At 35.4% G+C, this 15964-nt stretch overlaps 1 protein-coding gene across 2 annotated transcripts in view; it reads left to right on the top strand.

Moving 5' to 3' along the window:
- LOC102800521 (N-acetylglucosamine-1-phosphotransferase subunits alpha/beta-like) overlaps positions 1-13043 on the top strand; it is a 43586-nt gene extending 30543 nt beyond the window's left edge. Inside the window, exons 19-28 of one of the 2 annotated variants that reach the window (XM_085499781.1) lie at positions 546-1219; positions 2097-2296; positions 3067-3219; positions 5923-6091; positions 6512-6597; positions 7116-7214; positions 8263-8430; positions 8644-8734; positions 9033-9107; positions 11221-13043. In XM_085499781.1, the coding sequence (XP_085355907.1) occupies positions 546-1219; positions 2097-2296; positions 3067-3219; positions 5923-6091; positions 6512-6597; positions 7116-7214; positions 8263-8430; positions 8644-8734; positions 9033-9107; positions 11221-11226 (1721 nt within the window). In that variant the 3' untranslated portion in view covers positions 11227-13043. Of the gene's footprint in view, positions 1-545; positions 1220-2096; positions 2297-3066; positions 3220-5922; positions 6092-6511; positions 6598-7115; positions 7215-8262; positions 8431-8643; positions 8735-9032; positions 9122-11220 lie in introns of both variants that reach the window. The other variant, XM_085499780.1, reaches the window with a different exon arrangement.
- Positions 13044-15964: the final 2921 nt, after the last annotated feature.

Raw genomic sequence — 15964 nt, 5'->3', positions numbered from 1 at the left:
GTACCTCGATATTTGAATTTTGTTTTGAGTTGTACTTCTCTTGAAGCACAGAAGATCTTCCGCCTGATGTTAGGATGTTAATATTCCACCTGTGCAAAAATGCCCATATTTATTTTGATTAAATACCTCCCTTTAGTCGACCAACATACATGAAAATTTATCTCAGAAGCAATCATAAGCGTAACAGGTCTAGCCAAATGTTTGCAGGGACCATCATCCTGGCACCAGTCTGTACAAGGGGCAGTGGTGAATTCAAGCTTTCTTTACACCACAAAATACTGCTGTGCTACGCTTAACCGTTTCACCACCAGACTTTCTCTCGCTCAAATTTGTCTGCACTTTTTGACTCAACAAATTTTGCTGTTTTTGTCCCAATCTTCTGAAGGAAAGTGCAGACTATAAACAGGACTATTTTGTGAATTAGTGATGAAAAGAGGGAACTGGTGGTGAAAAGGTTAATCATTTGTACTAATAAATTGAACATTGGAACCCATCATGACATTTTATGTTTTTATTCTTTTACAATATTTATTTGATTATGGCAGGAGACTTGACAGAAAAAGGTTATCAGAGAAAGCGAAGAAAAATTGTTGCCAACTATCTCAAGACGGGAGAGTTGCCATGGAAACCAGAAGTCAGAGGAGAAGAAGATGCTAAGAATGGTGAAGTGGAAAAAGAAGAAGGTTTCGCGGGTAAGGAAATAAGTCTGGAGGAACAGAAGATGAAGCTGTTAGATGGTTTAGGAAAAGGCGATGAGTTGGAGAAACAAGTCAAAGATGTTGATGAAGGTGTCCGGGATCAGGTGATAGGGGAGAAAATACCTGAAGCAAATGAGGATCACCAGAAACTTCAGGGTTTGTCACATGAACAACAAGAGGAAAATATTGAAGATCACCATGATAATGACGATGATAACCAAAATGCTCAAAATGTTGGTCCCAATTTGAGACGGTTGGATATGAATGTTGATTATGATGACGAAAATGCATTCAAGGGAAACGCAAGGCATCTGAACGGTTTTAATGACGCTGTAGAAATGAGAAGGGGTGTGGAAGATGAAAATAAAGAAGCGTTGCAAGTAAATTCCTGGAAGAGTAGAACGCTTGCAAATGTTGATGCAGAAGAAATGGAGAAAATTATGAATTCTAACGATAATTTTTTCAAAATGACGAGTTTCTTACCATGGGAGAAGAAAGATGTGTTTAAAGATGTTGTGAAGGTATGTATTCAGTGTCTGTTGGTATCCAGGGATCATGCAGTGTTTGACATCTGTCCATTTGTCTGTATTGTTGTTTATTGATCTTCTTTCATATATTGCCACCAAAACTCAATATTGACCTTGTGTATTAATCATAATATTTTAAATAATTTATTATAAATAATCATAATCTAAATGAACATTTTCATTGTTAGGGTTGTTTAAGGTGCTGATTTTGAATATGACGTTGGATTAAGGTGCCCCATTTTTACTTTTCACAGAAAACAGAATTTTAATCGTTTGTTTATGATGCCACTTTTTTGGATTACCCGGTACATCACCCATGAAAAACTTAATAGTTTTTTTCAGATTTTGCAAAAACTACTTGAAACTTCCAACCACTTGAAAAGAAACGTTTAGAAAAATGTGTGGTGTACAAATTTTCATTGTTCAAAATACTGGTATATGCAAAACAATGTAGCTTGCTCGCTCAGTGAGCCATTGCGTTGCTTATCATCCTAGGGAATATCATCAAAACTCCAAATAAATCTTTTTTGAGATATAAACCCATAGTTTTGGTTAGAGCCAAGTAAATAGCTTGAGTGTGTAACTCCCAATTGAATGAATGTTTTGGACACAAAAACAATAGATTGAAAGAATTAGAAATCATTTGTGCACAACACCGCCTTGTCTACGCTACATGCTTTCAAGTTACGAGATCTGATACAATGCTAGTTTAAAACTTATGTAATGTTACTTGTGACTCTGCATATGAATACAAGCATGACCAGTTTACAATTAGGATAAAGTCAATGGGTTTATGGAAATAAGAGTATTGTCACATGACCAAAAATAGTATATAGATGTAACTGTATATGAATAAAAACTTTTTTTGCAGATTAAAAAGAAACAACAAGTTGATGCCTCGTCATATGATGTGGAACCAAGACAAAGCCGTCGTTTGCTAGACACGTTTGGTGATTCACTGAGGCATGTGAATAAACTTTATAACAAGAAATTTGGGTTTGATGCGCGTAAAGTGCCAGCTCATATGCCTCATATGATTGATAAATATATTATGAAGGAATGTGAACTGAGGTAAGAGATCATGTTGAAACGGTCAAGTCAATATATGGCCAGTCCCTCAAAAAAAATGCCCCATCTGCGGATTCACCACTATTTATACATCTCAATTTATTTTGTGATCTGATTCAAGATGGCCGAATGACGGCCATTTTAGTGCTAAACATTCATCAACAAATCGTGTATGAATGGATTTTGTAGAAACTTGGTACATGTACAAAAATTTATGCATATCACCTCGTTTTGCAGACGTGATTCAAAATTTTCAACTCGATCATGTCTATTTTCTATTTTTGTTTTAATTAATGTGGTTCTAGAGCCATATCTCTGATGTGTCTTGACAGATCACTTTCAAACTTTACACATGCGTAATACAATAAATATACACATGTTTTGTTCTCTGATTCATGAACCAGATCTCAGTTGTGTGTATTTCAATGTTGTTCAAACTTGTTGCATACATTGAACATAATGGTACCTTGGTGCATGTCATTTCGTTTTTTGGACCGGATTCAAAATCAAGCGTTTCTTCTTTATGCTTAAGTTGTACATCAGGCTGTTCAGATCAGATCAATTTCTGATTCAAAATGATTGACTGGTTTCAGTTTTGTTTACTTATTGCACAACAGGAAATGTATTTTTCTTAGATTTCGGACCGAATAGTCATAAATTCTTAGTAAATAGAGTTTATTTTATGGAATGTGCCAAAAGTTGACCTCATTTGACCTCAATCTCAGTGTCACTCACTGTATGCCTGTACTCTTTTTTTTTTTTCTTATTTGTAGCTTCCCAGAAGAGTTTGATGCAACCTCCTCGCACAAAATCCGACATTCGAATGACATGCAGTTCGCTTTCTCCTACATGTATTTCATGATGGGACAAACAATCGAGATGAGCCCTTCTGAAATATTTGATGTATATGATACCGATAGGTCAGGGTAAGTTGTCATAGTGAAAATATAGAAGCTTTGCCCTAAAATGATGAAGATACAATATTTTGTATCACACCATTTAATGAAGCGGTTATTGCATGTTTGTATTTTGTAATGAAATGTTTGATCAAGCAAAAAAAAAACCCACAAATTTGGTTTTTACTCAGCATGTTTATCAGTTCAGTTTCTGCCAAATTATTGTAAAAATTTAAGAAAAAATAAATATAAGCTCATCAAACACTTTTGTTAAATATCTCAAGACTAAAAAAAGTTATTTTTAGCATCAATAATGATATGTATAATTTGCAGCCAATCAGTGCAACTGTTCATGTTTATATTTTGTTGGCAATGCTAAGTTGCAAAATTTCTCAGAAGGTATCTTTGATACAACAATTCCATAAAATATTTAATTGAACAGTAAACAGACAAGTGCCAGGTTCTCTGGTGACCAACATGCTACAGTGTGTTACCCAATAGGATGGGGTGCACTTGACAAACATAACTCTATGGGGTGGGTAGATGTCGGGTTGTGTGTTTTGATTTACTAATCATAACTGCATAACACTCACACACCCAATGCATAGATTTTAGTGTACCTGTTTAAATTTTGTGTCAGACTTGTTTATTAGTCCCCGTTCGTACGAAGTCCGAAAACGAGGACTTATAATTCGGTCTCCGTCCGTCCGTGCGTCCGTGTGTCCGTGCGTCCGTCCGGAGTCGTATCTCAGAGTCCCTTGGACCGATTCCGTTCATTCTTTGCATGTGCCTAGTACCTTATGTGGGACATATGCACATGCAGTGGTTTAGCGATTCGATTCAAAATGGCCGACTGGCAGCCATCTTGTTTTTTGAAAATGTTGTATTTTGGACATGCTTTGTCAGTTTTCATTCAAACTTGGTACATAGATTATACATGTTAGGATACATGTCCATGATGATTTATTTCACAATTGGATCAAAGATGGCCGACTGGCAGCCATCTTGTTTTTTGAAAATGTCGTATTTTGGACATGCTTTGTCAGTTTTCATTCAAATTTAGTACATAGATCATACATGTTAGGATACATGTCCCCGACCGTCCGTGCGTCAGTCTATCCAACGTCATATTTCAGAATCCTGTGGACCGATTCCGTTCATTCTTTGCATGTGCCTAGTACCTTATGTGGGACATATGCACATGCAGTGGTTTAGCGATTCGATTCAAAATGGCCGACTGGCAGCCATCTTGTTTTTTGAAAATGGTGTATTTTGGACATGCTTTGTCAGTTTTCATTCAAACTTGGTACATAGATTATACATGTTAGGATACATGTCCATGATGATTTATTTCACAAGTGGATCAAAGATGGCTGACTGGCAGCCATCTTGTTTTTTGAAAATGTCGTATTTTGGACATGCTTTGTCAGTTTTCATTCAAATTTACTACATAGATCATACATGTTAGGATACATGTCCCCGACCGTCCATGAGTTCCTGAGTCTTTCCATCCGACCGTCCGTTCGTGTGTCCGTCTGTCCCTGCGTCAGTCTATCCCAACGTCATATTTCAGAATCCTGTGGACCGATTCTGTTCATTCTTTGCATGTGCCTAGTACCTTATGAGGGACATATGCACATGCAGTGGTTTAGCGATTCGATTCAAAATGGCCGACTGGCAGCCATCTTGTTTTTTGAAAATGGTGTATTTTGGACATGCTTTGTCAGTTTTCATTCAAACTTGGTACATAGATTATACATGTTAGGATACATGTCCATGATGATTTATTTCATAAGTGGATCAAAGATGGCTGACTGGCAGCCATCTTGTTTTTTGAAAATGTCGTATTTTGGACATGCTTTGTCAGTTTTCATTCAAATTTACTACATAGATCATACATGTTAGGATACATGTCCCCGACCGTCCATGAGTTCCTGAGTCTGTCCATCCGTCCGTCCGTCCATGTGTGTCCGTCTGTCCCTGCGTCAGTCTATCCAACGTCATATTTCAGAATCCTGTGGACCGATTCTGTTCATTCTTTGCATGTGCCTAGTACCTTATGAGGGACATATGCACATGCAGTGGTTTAGCGATTTGATTCAAAATGGCCGACTGGCAGCCATCTTGTTTTTTGAAAATGTTGCATTTTGGACATGCTTTGTCAGTTGTCATTCAAACTTGGTACATAGATTATACATGTTAGGATACATGTCCATGATGGATCAAAGATGGTCGACTGGCAAACATCTTGTTTTTGTTTTTTTATGCGGTATCTTGGACGTGCTCTGTCAGTTTTCATTCAAATTTGGCACATACATCATACATATCAGTGTGTTTCATAATCAGATCAAAGATGGCTGAATAACGGCTGTTTTTATTTTGGCTATATTACTATGACACGAAACACGTGTTTTGATGTAAATAAACAATCTGTTGTATACTCCACTTGGAACTCAAGTTTCAAGGACACGCTCGCGACAACCCCTCCGCTTTAATATGACAAGCACAAAGAGAACTTAACGGGGACTGTGTCATTTTCAATGACTTGTTTTAAATTGTAACATTCAAGGGTGCCTTCAAAATTTTACAAAATGTTCAAAAAATTTTATAAGTGTATTTTTAAACAACTATCTTCATAACATGACATATCATCCAAACTTTATTATTGACATTTTATTTTGTACCAACAATTTTTCCGAAAAATATTTAACTGTCCATGTTTTTTGTTCACAGATCATTGTCTGACAGAGAAATCCGCACTTTGGCAACTCGGGTGTACGATTTACCCCTAGACCTACAGACGTTGACAGCAATGGAACAGATCATGAAGGACTGTGCCAAAGAGTTGCCAAAGGAATATGTACTTGAACCACCGACTGAAACGTATTATGATAAAGAAATGGTAAGCGACTAGTAGTAGATTTTTATCTTAAAGGAATCGTCAGTGGTTAATACTACAAATCGCTTTAATTTTGTGAAGTAAAATTTCACAGAAAGAGGTGTGAAAAGATCACTTTCATTATTAATCAATGAGTGTATTGTTGTCATGGCAACACTTTTACTGGTATACTTAATTGATTTATACTTTGGTACCAAAAGCCGTCTTTAAGCTTAATTATGCTGAAATGGATTTTATGACTGTCAAACGAATGAAAAAAAGAAATAACACTAGTTGCATACAAATATCTTAGCATAAAAAGGAATGTAATTTCCAAGGAGAAATCAATTGATATAATCAATATAAAAACATCATCGTACTCTTTAATTAAAATTGGTAGGTCTGTTAATGAGATATACTGGTTACTGTGTAATTTATTTGCAGCCTCTTGTTACAAAATACCTTGCACTGCACTGTGATCCATTGATTAGTCTAATGAATAAAACACAGCAAGGAAAACACAAGTACAAGTAAGTGAAGTTCTTGTCTCTCAAATAAAAATATGATGTATCACAGTTCCTCTATCAGAGACTGTGAATGTATGTTCCCCTGCACGAATTTTGATATGCGAACACACAGGATTGGAGAAAAATATGTATGTGTGCTCAGTCAGTTTCAGAGAATCAGTCTCTGAATTATGTATGTCAGTGTGTATAGCACAGTAAATTATAGTCAGCATGTATGAACGATTTAAACTGGTAGGAACAGCGCTAAATATCAAAGCTTTCGTGTGGCTTCATAACATGACAATCTTTAATTTATTGGCAACTTTAGGTCTTCTCTGAAAATTGAAACAAATTCATAATGACATAGTGAAGCCCAGCTGAGCTGACGGCACTGCCGTGCTATTATAAAGCTGTGCCATTTTCATTGGTACATGCATTATTGTACAGCTATATAACCAGTTTTAGAGGTTATTGTTTACAAACTGCTTATGATATAGTTAATTAAAAATGATTTCTCCCTGTATTTTTGATATTTTTACCAGGCATGAGATACTGGGAGATGATGAAGTGGCCTTTAAGATGATTAGAACTAATGTCTCCCATGTGATTGGTCAGTTAGATGACATCAGAAGAAACCCTAAGTAAGTACACATGTGATTGGTCAGTTTAATAGATGATGTCATTAGAAACCCTAAGTAAGTACACATGTGATTGGTCAGTTTAATAGATGATGTCATTAGAAACCCTAAGTGAGTACACATGTGATTGGTCAGTTTAATAGATGATGTCATTAGAAACCCTAAGTAAGTACACATGTGATTGGTCAGTTAGATGACATCAGAAGAAACCCTAAGTAAGTACACATGTGATTGGTCAGTTTAATAGATGATGTCATTAGAAACCCTAAGTGAGTACACATGTGATTGGTCAGTTTAATAGATGACATCAGAAGAAACCCTAAGTAAGTACACATGTGATTGGTCAGTTTAATAGATGATGTCATTAGAAACCCGAAGTGAGTACACATGTGATTGGTCAGTTTAATAGATGATGTCATTAGAAACCCTAAGTAAGTACACATGTGATTGGTCAGTTTAATAGATGACATCAGTAGAAACCCTAAGTAAGTAAACATTGACACAAGATTTGAGAGTAGCAGAAGGAACTCATCAGAACCACACATGAGCACATTCTACTGTTAACAAATATTTTATTTGTTCATTGGTAATTTCGGGTTTGCTTGTTCTATTAAGGTTAAGTTGAGATTTGGTACATATGTTCCAAGCCAATCTGAGTCCATATGATAAAGCAGATTCCATGCGTTCCAGTCCTGGAAACATTGATTACTGCAGGAATGATACTGAAAACTTGTGGAGTATCATTTGCGAAACTGACAATGTATTGAAATATTATTCATGACAATTTTGTCTAATTGTTTCATTGTCAAAGTCATGTTTATTTGTTTCAGGACAATTCATAATTTGCCAACCATCTCAAGCAGATGACATACAACTTTTACCCTTCTTTCTGTCCCCATCAAATGCTAGTATGCAAAGTTGTTTGTTTTGGTCAAATCTACTTTATCAGAAGTTTTCAGCGAATTAGTTAACAAGTTTGCTAAATTGCTGCCAGAGCTTATTTTATTCAGTTTGTCAATGTCTAACATTATTGTTTTCATTTACCATACAGGAAATTTATATGTTTAAATGACAACATAGACCATAGCAGCAAGGAGGCCCATGTGGTGAAAGCAGTGTTACAAGATTTCTATGAAGCCCTCTTTCCCATACCGTCTCAGTTTGAACTTCCGAGGGAATACAGGAATAGATTTCTACATGTACAAGAACTCAACGAATGGTGGGTGGTCATGTTTTTGGTCACATGATAATCATCATAGTAATGTCATAATCTTTCTAGTCATGTGACTTGTACCTTATAAAAATCAGTTATAAAAGAATTACTTTTTATACAGAGCTTGATTCAAAGATAATACTATAAGTCAAATTGACAATTAAGAAAATTTAGTTTTCTTTCAATTGTTAATTATATTTCTATGTGTTTGTTTCTCAGGCGAAGATATCGTGATTGGCTGAAGTTTTTCACTCATATTTCATTAGCATGTCTAATTCTATTCACAATCGGTTCTTTTTGTTCCAATCAGGTGAGTTCAGTTTTCAAAACGTTCAACATATTATGATTCATCCAGGTAGGTAGCCTTGTTTTTAGTCCCAATCAGAAAACGGGGACTTGTGTTTTGACCTTTGTGCATCCATGCTTCCGTGTGCATCCATACTTGTATCTTAGACATGCCTGGACCAATCACAATTAAACTTCACACATACAGCATCGTTATCACGTGGCCGGCTTTATATATATACACGTACTACATCATACATAATATTATACATATGCACATCAATTTGTTTCACGATCTGATTCAAGATTTCTTGTTTTTCCAGCTCTCAGCCGTGAAGAAGAAATTTTTTCCGGAGTGCAGACCTAAGAGAGATACACAAACAGAGAACATGCAGCATGTATGATTTAAAATGTAAAATACTTCGCATCAAATGAATTGCCTGCAAACCCTGACCCTATACTGTTTAATCTGGTGTATAGTTTAGGCTGAAAAAAAAAAGGTTTTGCTTTGTGTCCTGGGAAAAATTGATGTGGTGATGCGGCTTAAATTTTTTTCTTGGTGCTTACTACAATAGGTGATTTTCCGTACAATTGCGAGATCTCGCGAGATGCATGAAAGACGCGCGTCGAACGTCTGCCGCAAAAATCGAACGATTTGATTTTGAACGAGAATTTCTTTATTTCATAGCTTACATTGACCGGCCGATCTTCGACAGAGGAATATTGCTTCCGAATACCCTTACTTAATCGAAATTGCCTATCATCAAATGTGGACAGCACATTATTAAGCATGGAAATGTCCCCGAAATACTTTCGCGTTTGTCGAATCCAACGCGATGTTTGACGCGACTACGACGCTATGACCTTTGTTTGTCTTGATTTTACGTTCGATTTCACGCATAACGCGTGATTCTCGCAGTGAACGGAAAATGGTCTATTACTGCTTTTGAATACATGCAGGTTGTTTTGGATCAACAGAACATCCTCTTAAACAGAAAACAAATATTTCCCTATTCTATCATATGTGGTGCACGTTACCAGTATGCAAAATCAAAAAAAAAAAATGCATAAGGTGCAAGTTTAAACAGACACACACAATGAAGAGAAGCAAAACCTATTTTTTTTTTGGCCTTACTTGGACTATTCCATTTTACTCATGAGGACATTGGTTATTACATGATGGGTCACTTTTGCTTCAACCGACTATTCCATTTGGTCGTGGGGTGCAATCACCAATGATACATTGGTTGTTATTCCCATTGTTGTCACTAAATGGTGATTTATTTATTGTGTCATGTGCATGAGTGTCTGCTCCTTCTATCCTCGGGGCCGGACATCCGGGCATTTTCACTGCCTGGCAACCCGCGGCGGTGAAAACAAAGACCAAAAACTCGCAGAAAACGGTACTTTGCGATGGTTGTTGTGAGTCCCCTGAACAGTGTAGCAAGATTAGCCCTACGTGTGTAACATATATGAATTTGGTTGTTCAGGATTACTTCAAAGTTGAGTTTGTGTAGTTTTCTTGAGTTTTCACCGGCTCCACCGGCGTTCCACAGCAGCGCGCACAACGCCCATAGAAATACGTGGTACAGTGATGCGCGTCTTAGCAACGTAGAACATCTGTGACGTAGCTCCGCCCCCGAAGATTCAATGCATGTACATAAATAACTTGTTCTAGTAATACTACAGTAATATTACTGTGAAATGTCACCACTATAAATTTTCACATTTTGAGCGCCAACATTTTGATGTTAAATTTTACACATTTATATGTACTTTACTACAAATTCTTTGTTAATTTTGGTCCTAGTAGACATCCTTTTTCATTGACTACATGACTTGGGCAGCATTTTGAAAAAATCAGGAAAAAATTATATATTGATTTGAATTGACTTTGAGGTCAAAGGTTAAATTTTTACGGAATTTTCTGTAACTCCTACTGTCAAAAACCCCAATGAACTGTTCACTGCTTTTCTTTGAATTAGTGAGAATAAGGCTTATGTGAAAATAAAGTGGTTTTATACAGTATTTTATTGTAGTCATATTTCTATTTAACATACTATAAAACCATACATGTACAGTCATGCTTCTAAATTTAGGCTCAAACTATCTTTGTTGAATGAGTTCAATGTATGATAAAATACTTTATTTTAGCTGTAATTAATTTTTTGCTGAAAAGACATTTCTTGGTGTTTTGTATGGAATTTATTTTCACTGATTTTTGATTAGTTGAATGTAAAATATAGGAACAATGGTATATTCACTGGAAGAATGATTCAGTGAAAATAGCAAAAATTAATTCCAAACGAAAATATAGTATTCTACAGTATGGTGTTTATGCTATGTAAAATGAAAAAAAAGGCATTTATAGTTGCTTCACATTTCAGATTCGAAATTGAGTCAGTAGATAGTATGCTCGCATAATAACGCCTGTATATCGCATGTGATGAACAAATATCCCATAATGCACCTGTTATCTACATAAAATTTATTTTTTTGCTTTTTCTATAGAAATGATTCTAATGAAGGAGATTTCAACTTAACAACTAAATGCAGGCACAGCTCTGTTTTCAAGAAGACACACTCTCATCTCTTTATTTTTGAGTGCATTTACACATGGCACAGGGCTGAATGATATTACTTCAGTTTGATGCCAGCTACTTAAGTCAATCTTTTAACTTTTCAATTTTCTTTCCGTATTATAATTTAGAGTGGAAAAATTCCACTCCTATAAATTTTCTACTTTGTTTTTAGTTGCCATAGAAACTGTCTTCAATAGTTGTATCTATTTGTTAAATGTTTGAAATTCTACAAAATTATTTTCAATTTTAATAGTTTCAATTTTACAAAAGGATTCAGCGGTTATCTGGAAAAGGTCTGGATTATTATAGGTACAGTTACTCAGTGGTGTTTTTTTTTTCTCTTCTTCCTTAATTGGTCAACTTATTTTACAGTTGTAGACTTTTACATGATATTTCCACTTCATTATTTATTGCAAATCTTTTTGATACAGCGGGTGATGTAAATAACTAGATATAGGAACTTTAGAAAAAAAGGCTATTTTGTATATTTTGTTGGTATGGCGATTACAATTTTAATCATAATGCAAAAAATTATGTCTCTGGTATGTGGAATATTTATGCAACAATAGTGAGATTTTTTTTTTTTTATTTTTATAATTCCTGCATTTGCGCAATCTAGGACCATTGCTTGCTGATGAAAACTAGAATTACACAGATGATCAGATTATAAATGTCTGTCAGTTTTCATTTTTTTTTTCTGACTACAGTCATTCATGTTATTTTAACCGTCACAGTTGTAAGTGAGAGTGAAACACATCCAAGTTTTTTGTCCTAACAACATTTGTTTGATTTGATGAACTTATAAAAGATTTTGTACTCCCAAAGACTTTTGGAGATATTTGATAAATATGCCGGTCACTGTCGGGTTAATTACAGTTTGTCAGCTCAAAAGACTTTTGTTGGCAATTGTAAGTTTAATTTTAGCGAAGTGTTTTTACAGTTTTGAGATACAACAGCACATTTGATTGGTTGACATGTATAAGCTTGTTAAACTGAATTGTTAGAGAGGGGGGGGGGTGAATCTTCACTATGAGATCTTTCATGTATTTAATTTGGGTCTTGAGACAGTTATGAATCTGAATTTGTGTAAATTTTGTGAATACAAAATGTATGTAGTGTAAATGATTTTCACATATTCCGAAAATGTGCCTCGCTATGATAAACAAGTCCTTCAAAAAACCCCTGGAACTATACAGTGCCACAATTTTTAATGGATTCTTCCTTGAGCGAAAACGCACACAATTTCAGAGAATAATTGACCATAATTTTTTACAGACAAACCAACGCTACCATAAATATACCCTGTTTGGCTGAACGTGATTAAGACAATGTGCTTTATAGCATATCCAGTTGAATTCTGGGTAAAATATCCAGGTTGAAATGTAAATATATATAAATTGACTCTAGCTAAAATTGAAACTTATTTTCTGTATACTTGCCTAAGATGAGTATTAATGCATGGGTTTATTTTTGTTCCCAAATATGGAAAAACTACTACCATTATTAATTTGCATGGATACTATTATTAATTTGCATGGATACAATATTTTATAGAAAATTGTAGATTTGGCTTCTTGCAGATTACTCTACTTTGGATGAATAATATTATGAGCTAATGGGGCAATTATGAACAGAACTGGCTCATTTTTTTTTGTACAAAGATTTATCAGGTTTTTTTGTTGAAAGGAATTGGTATTTTAATAATAAAACAATTGAATAAATACCTTTGTGTGTTTTTAATATCGTTACAAATTCTTGTTGGTTATTTGTGAAAGGTGCATATGTATACAAAAAACATTTATTTTATAGCAATCTATAATACTACCATACTACTGTGAAACAGATGTTAATAATATGCTCTCCAAGATCTGTCAATTATTTAAGTGTAGTAGACCAATGTTTGTCCCCCCTCTTTGAATCTGGCTAGTATTTTATTTTGCACATCTCCATTACTGCACTTTGGGAACTTTTAATGTTGTATTACTCTAAGAAACAATAGGATTAATACGTGTAGTATTACAGCAAGTCTCAGAAGTATTGGGGCAGCGAATTGGCTAACTGCTTGGGTTTTGACTGAACAGTTGGCCTTTGAATCTTGCTGGCGCTGACTCGTGGTCGTGTCCACTCTGGGCGAGTCTATATTGCGTTAGGGAACATAGAATGCTTTTACGTAGCCTCAGTGGTACATGTCTGGATTACCCTGAATGATTTGCTTTGCGAGGTGTGATAATGTGAAAGTAGTTTCCCTGGTCAGCATGAGAATGGCCAGTCAGCTGGCGTACAACTGATATGATAAATGCGATTAATCCACCGATATTCACTATATGGGTGTAGCCTTCTTGAACACTGATTGAAACTAAATAAAAAGTTGAGAACAGTTGCCTACAAATCAGTGAGAAAATAAATTATCACATCCAAGCGATTTGTTGGGGTAACATTAAACCAATCGCTAATAAAATTCGACTTCATTCATCCTTTTTGCGTGGACAATCCTTTGTATACGAACAACTAATTACACAAAGAAAATAGAACACTTTCCCTGGCATATTTGAAATCGAAATCGCCATTCAACTAAAGTATGACCACCCCCTACTGTTATATAGATTCACCCAGAGTGGGAGTGACCACAGGACGGCGCCAGCGAGATTCGCTAGCAAGTTTGCAATACTTGAGACTTGCTGTAATTGAGGAACACATTGGCTAGTATGTTGCTGTACTACTTTTTAGAAACTTTTCTACAATTAATTTATATTTGATAAGACATTTTGATTAACACAGTACATATATTATTTGAGAAAAAACATGAATATTAATTTGTTCATGTAATTACATGTATGATACACCTATAGTAAATTTTAGCCAGTGTTTTTGATGCAAAATGTTTAGATACAATTATTGCATTGCTACAGGACTTTTATACTCAATTTTAATGCAAAGAAAAGATCATACCAGGCAGCGAGTGCTTTGTTAGTTCATATCCATACATCCAATCATTAATCTAAATTCTCAATGGGCAAAGTTGTTTATAGTTTGGTATGGCTTCCTCTCATATTTTGGCATTTGGTGGCGCACTTTCGGCAAGTCGGGAATCCGGAAACAGTTGACCGTCTCAGGATAGGTGGGCGTGGCTACAGCACGAGAAATATCTCAAATTTACTTGGATACGAGTAATCATTTTCAGCAAAAAAAATCTACAACTGTCCATTTCAGTGTTGACACAGATCTGAAATAGGAAACATGTGGGTGGGCATTTCACAGGCACTTTAATATCTTTCCTGCCAGAAAGTTCCATGGTTTGATAGTTTGCAGGGTTGAAATTTTAGTCTACAGAACCTTATTTAACTTTCTTATATATGTAATTATCACTGACAGCAAAGGTTTCAAAAAATTCAAGTGGTTTTACAGTAAGTGGAAATCACTTCCCTATAAAGATCTAACTAGCCAACAGCACTGGTATTAAATTCAACAACTGTTTCCAATTTTTGTAGGTCCAGTTCTTTAAAGGGACCAGCTGAATTTTCAACTTGCAGAAGCTGAATTTTCAACTTGCAGAACCTGAACGAGTTTTGTATTAAAACTACATACATGTACTGTCACATTGTATTTATATTCAATGAGCAGGATTAATAACTTAATTCACCCCCTTACCTGCACTATAACATTTTAGTTCAACCATGGCTGTCATCTACGGCAGAAAAGTACCTATATACCACAATACTCAATTAATATTATTTTTCATGTTCTAATCTATATTTTACCCTCAGATTTGAATTCTAGCATCCAAGTTCTTTAATTGCGAACTGATAATTAGTAACTTTGAAAGGTAAACTGAATATGAAATGAAGTATTTACCGCATTTCACAGTTAACAGGTCATTATTGAAGCATAGTTTACATACGGTTACCGTGGTCTACGCATTCACAACATATTGTAGAAGATATGTACACTGAAGTATTTACCGCATTTCACAGTTAACAGGTCATTATTGAAGCATAGTTTACATACGGTTACCGTGGTCTACGCATTCACAACATATTGTAGAAGATATGCACGCTGAAGTATTTACCGCATTTCACAGTTAACAGGTCATTATTGAAGCATAGTTTACATACGGTTACCGTGGTCTACGCATTCACAACATATTGTAGAAGATATGCACGCTGAAGTATTTACCGCATTTCACAGTTAACAGGTCATTATTGAAGCATAGTTTACATACGGTTACCGTGGTCTACGCATTCACAACATATTATGGAAGAAATGCACGCTGAAGTGTTTACCGCCTTTCACAGTTAACAGGTTATTATTGAAGCATAGTTTACATACGGTTACCGTGGTCTACGCATTCACAACATATTGTAGAAGATATGTGTGCTGCATTATATAAATTAGATTTGATATTCGGAGATATTTAACAATGACCAGTTTTTATAACTGGACAATCAAATCTGGAGTATATTGCAGCGGATGGGTGCTTAGTTAAACACGATTTAAAAATAGAGATGCCCCCAAAATTTAGGGTTGGGGAGCGCTTAGTCGAGCATTGGCGATAGGTCAGATGAGTAAGTTATGCGTTGAACAGTTTTCTCATTCATAAATTGAAGAGACCTCCACACCACCGTTGATTTCCCATATGCAAACAATTGTCATAACAATTCACACATCCACAACAA

This window comes from Saccoglossus kowalevskii, chromosome 1 (assembly GCF_978046115.1).
Source record: "Saccoglossus kowalevskii chromosome 1, keSacKowa6.1, whole genome shotgun sequence".
In the NCBI taxonomy this organism is placed as follows: domain Eukaryota; kingdom Metazoa; phylum Hemichordata; class Enteropneusta; family Harrimaniidae; genus Saccoglossus; species Saccoglossus kowalevskii.
This window is presented reverse-complemented; position numbering and strand designations above follow the sequence as displayed.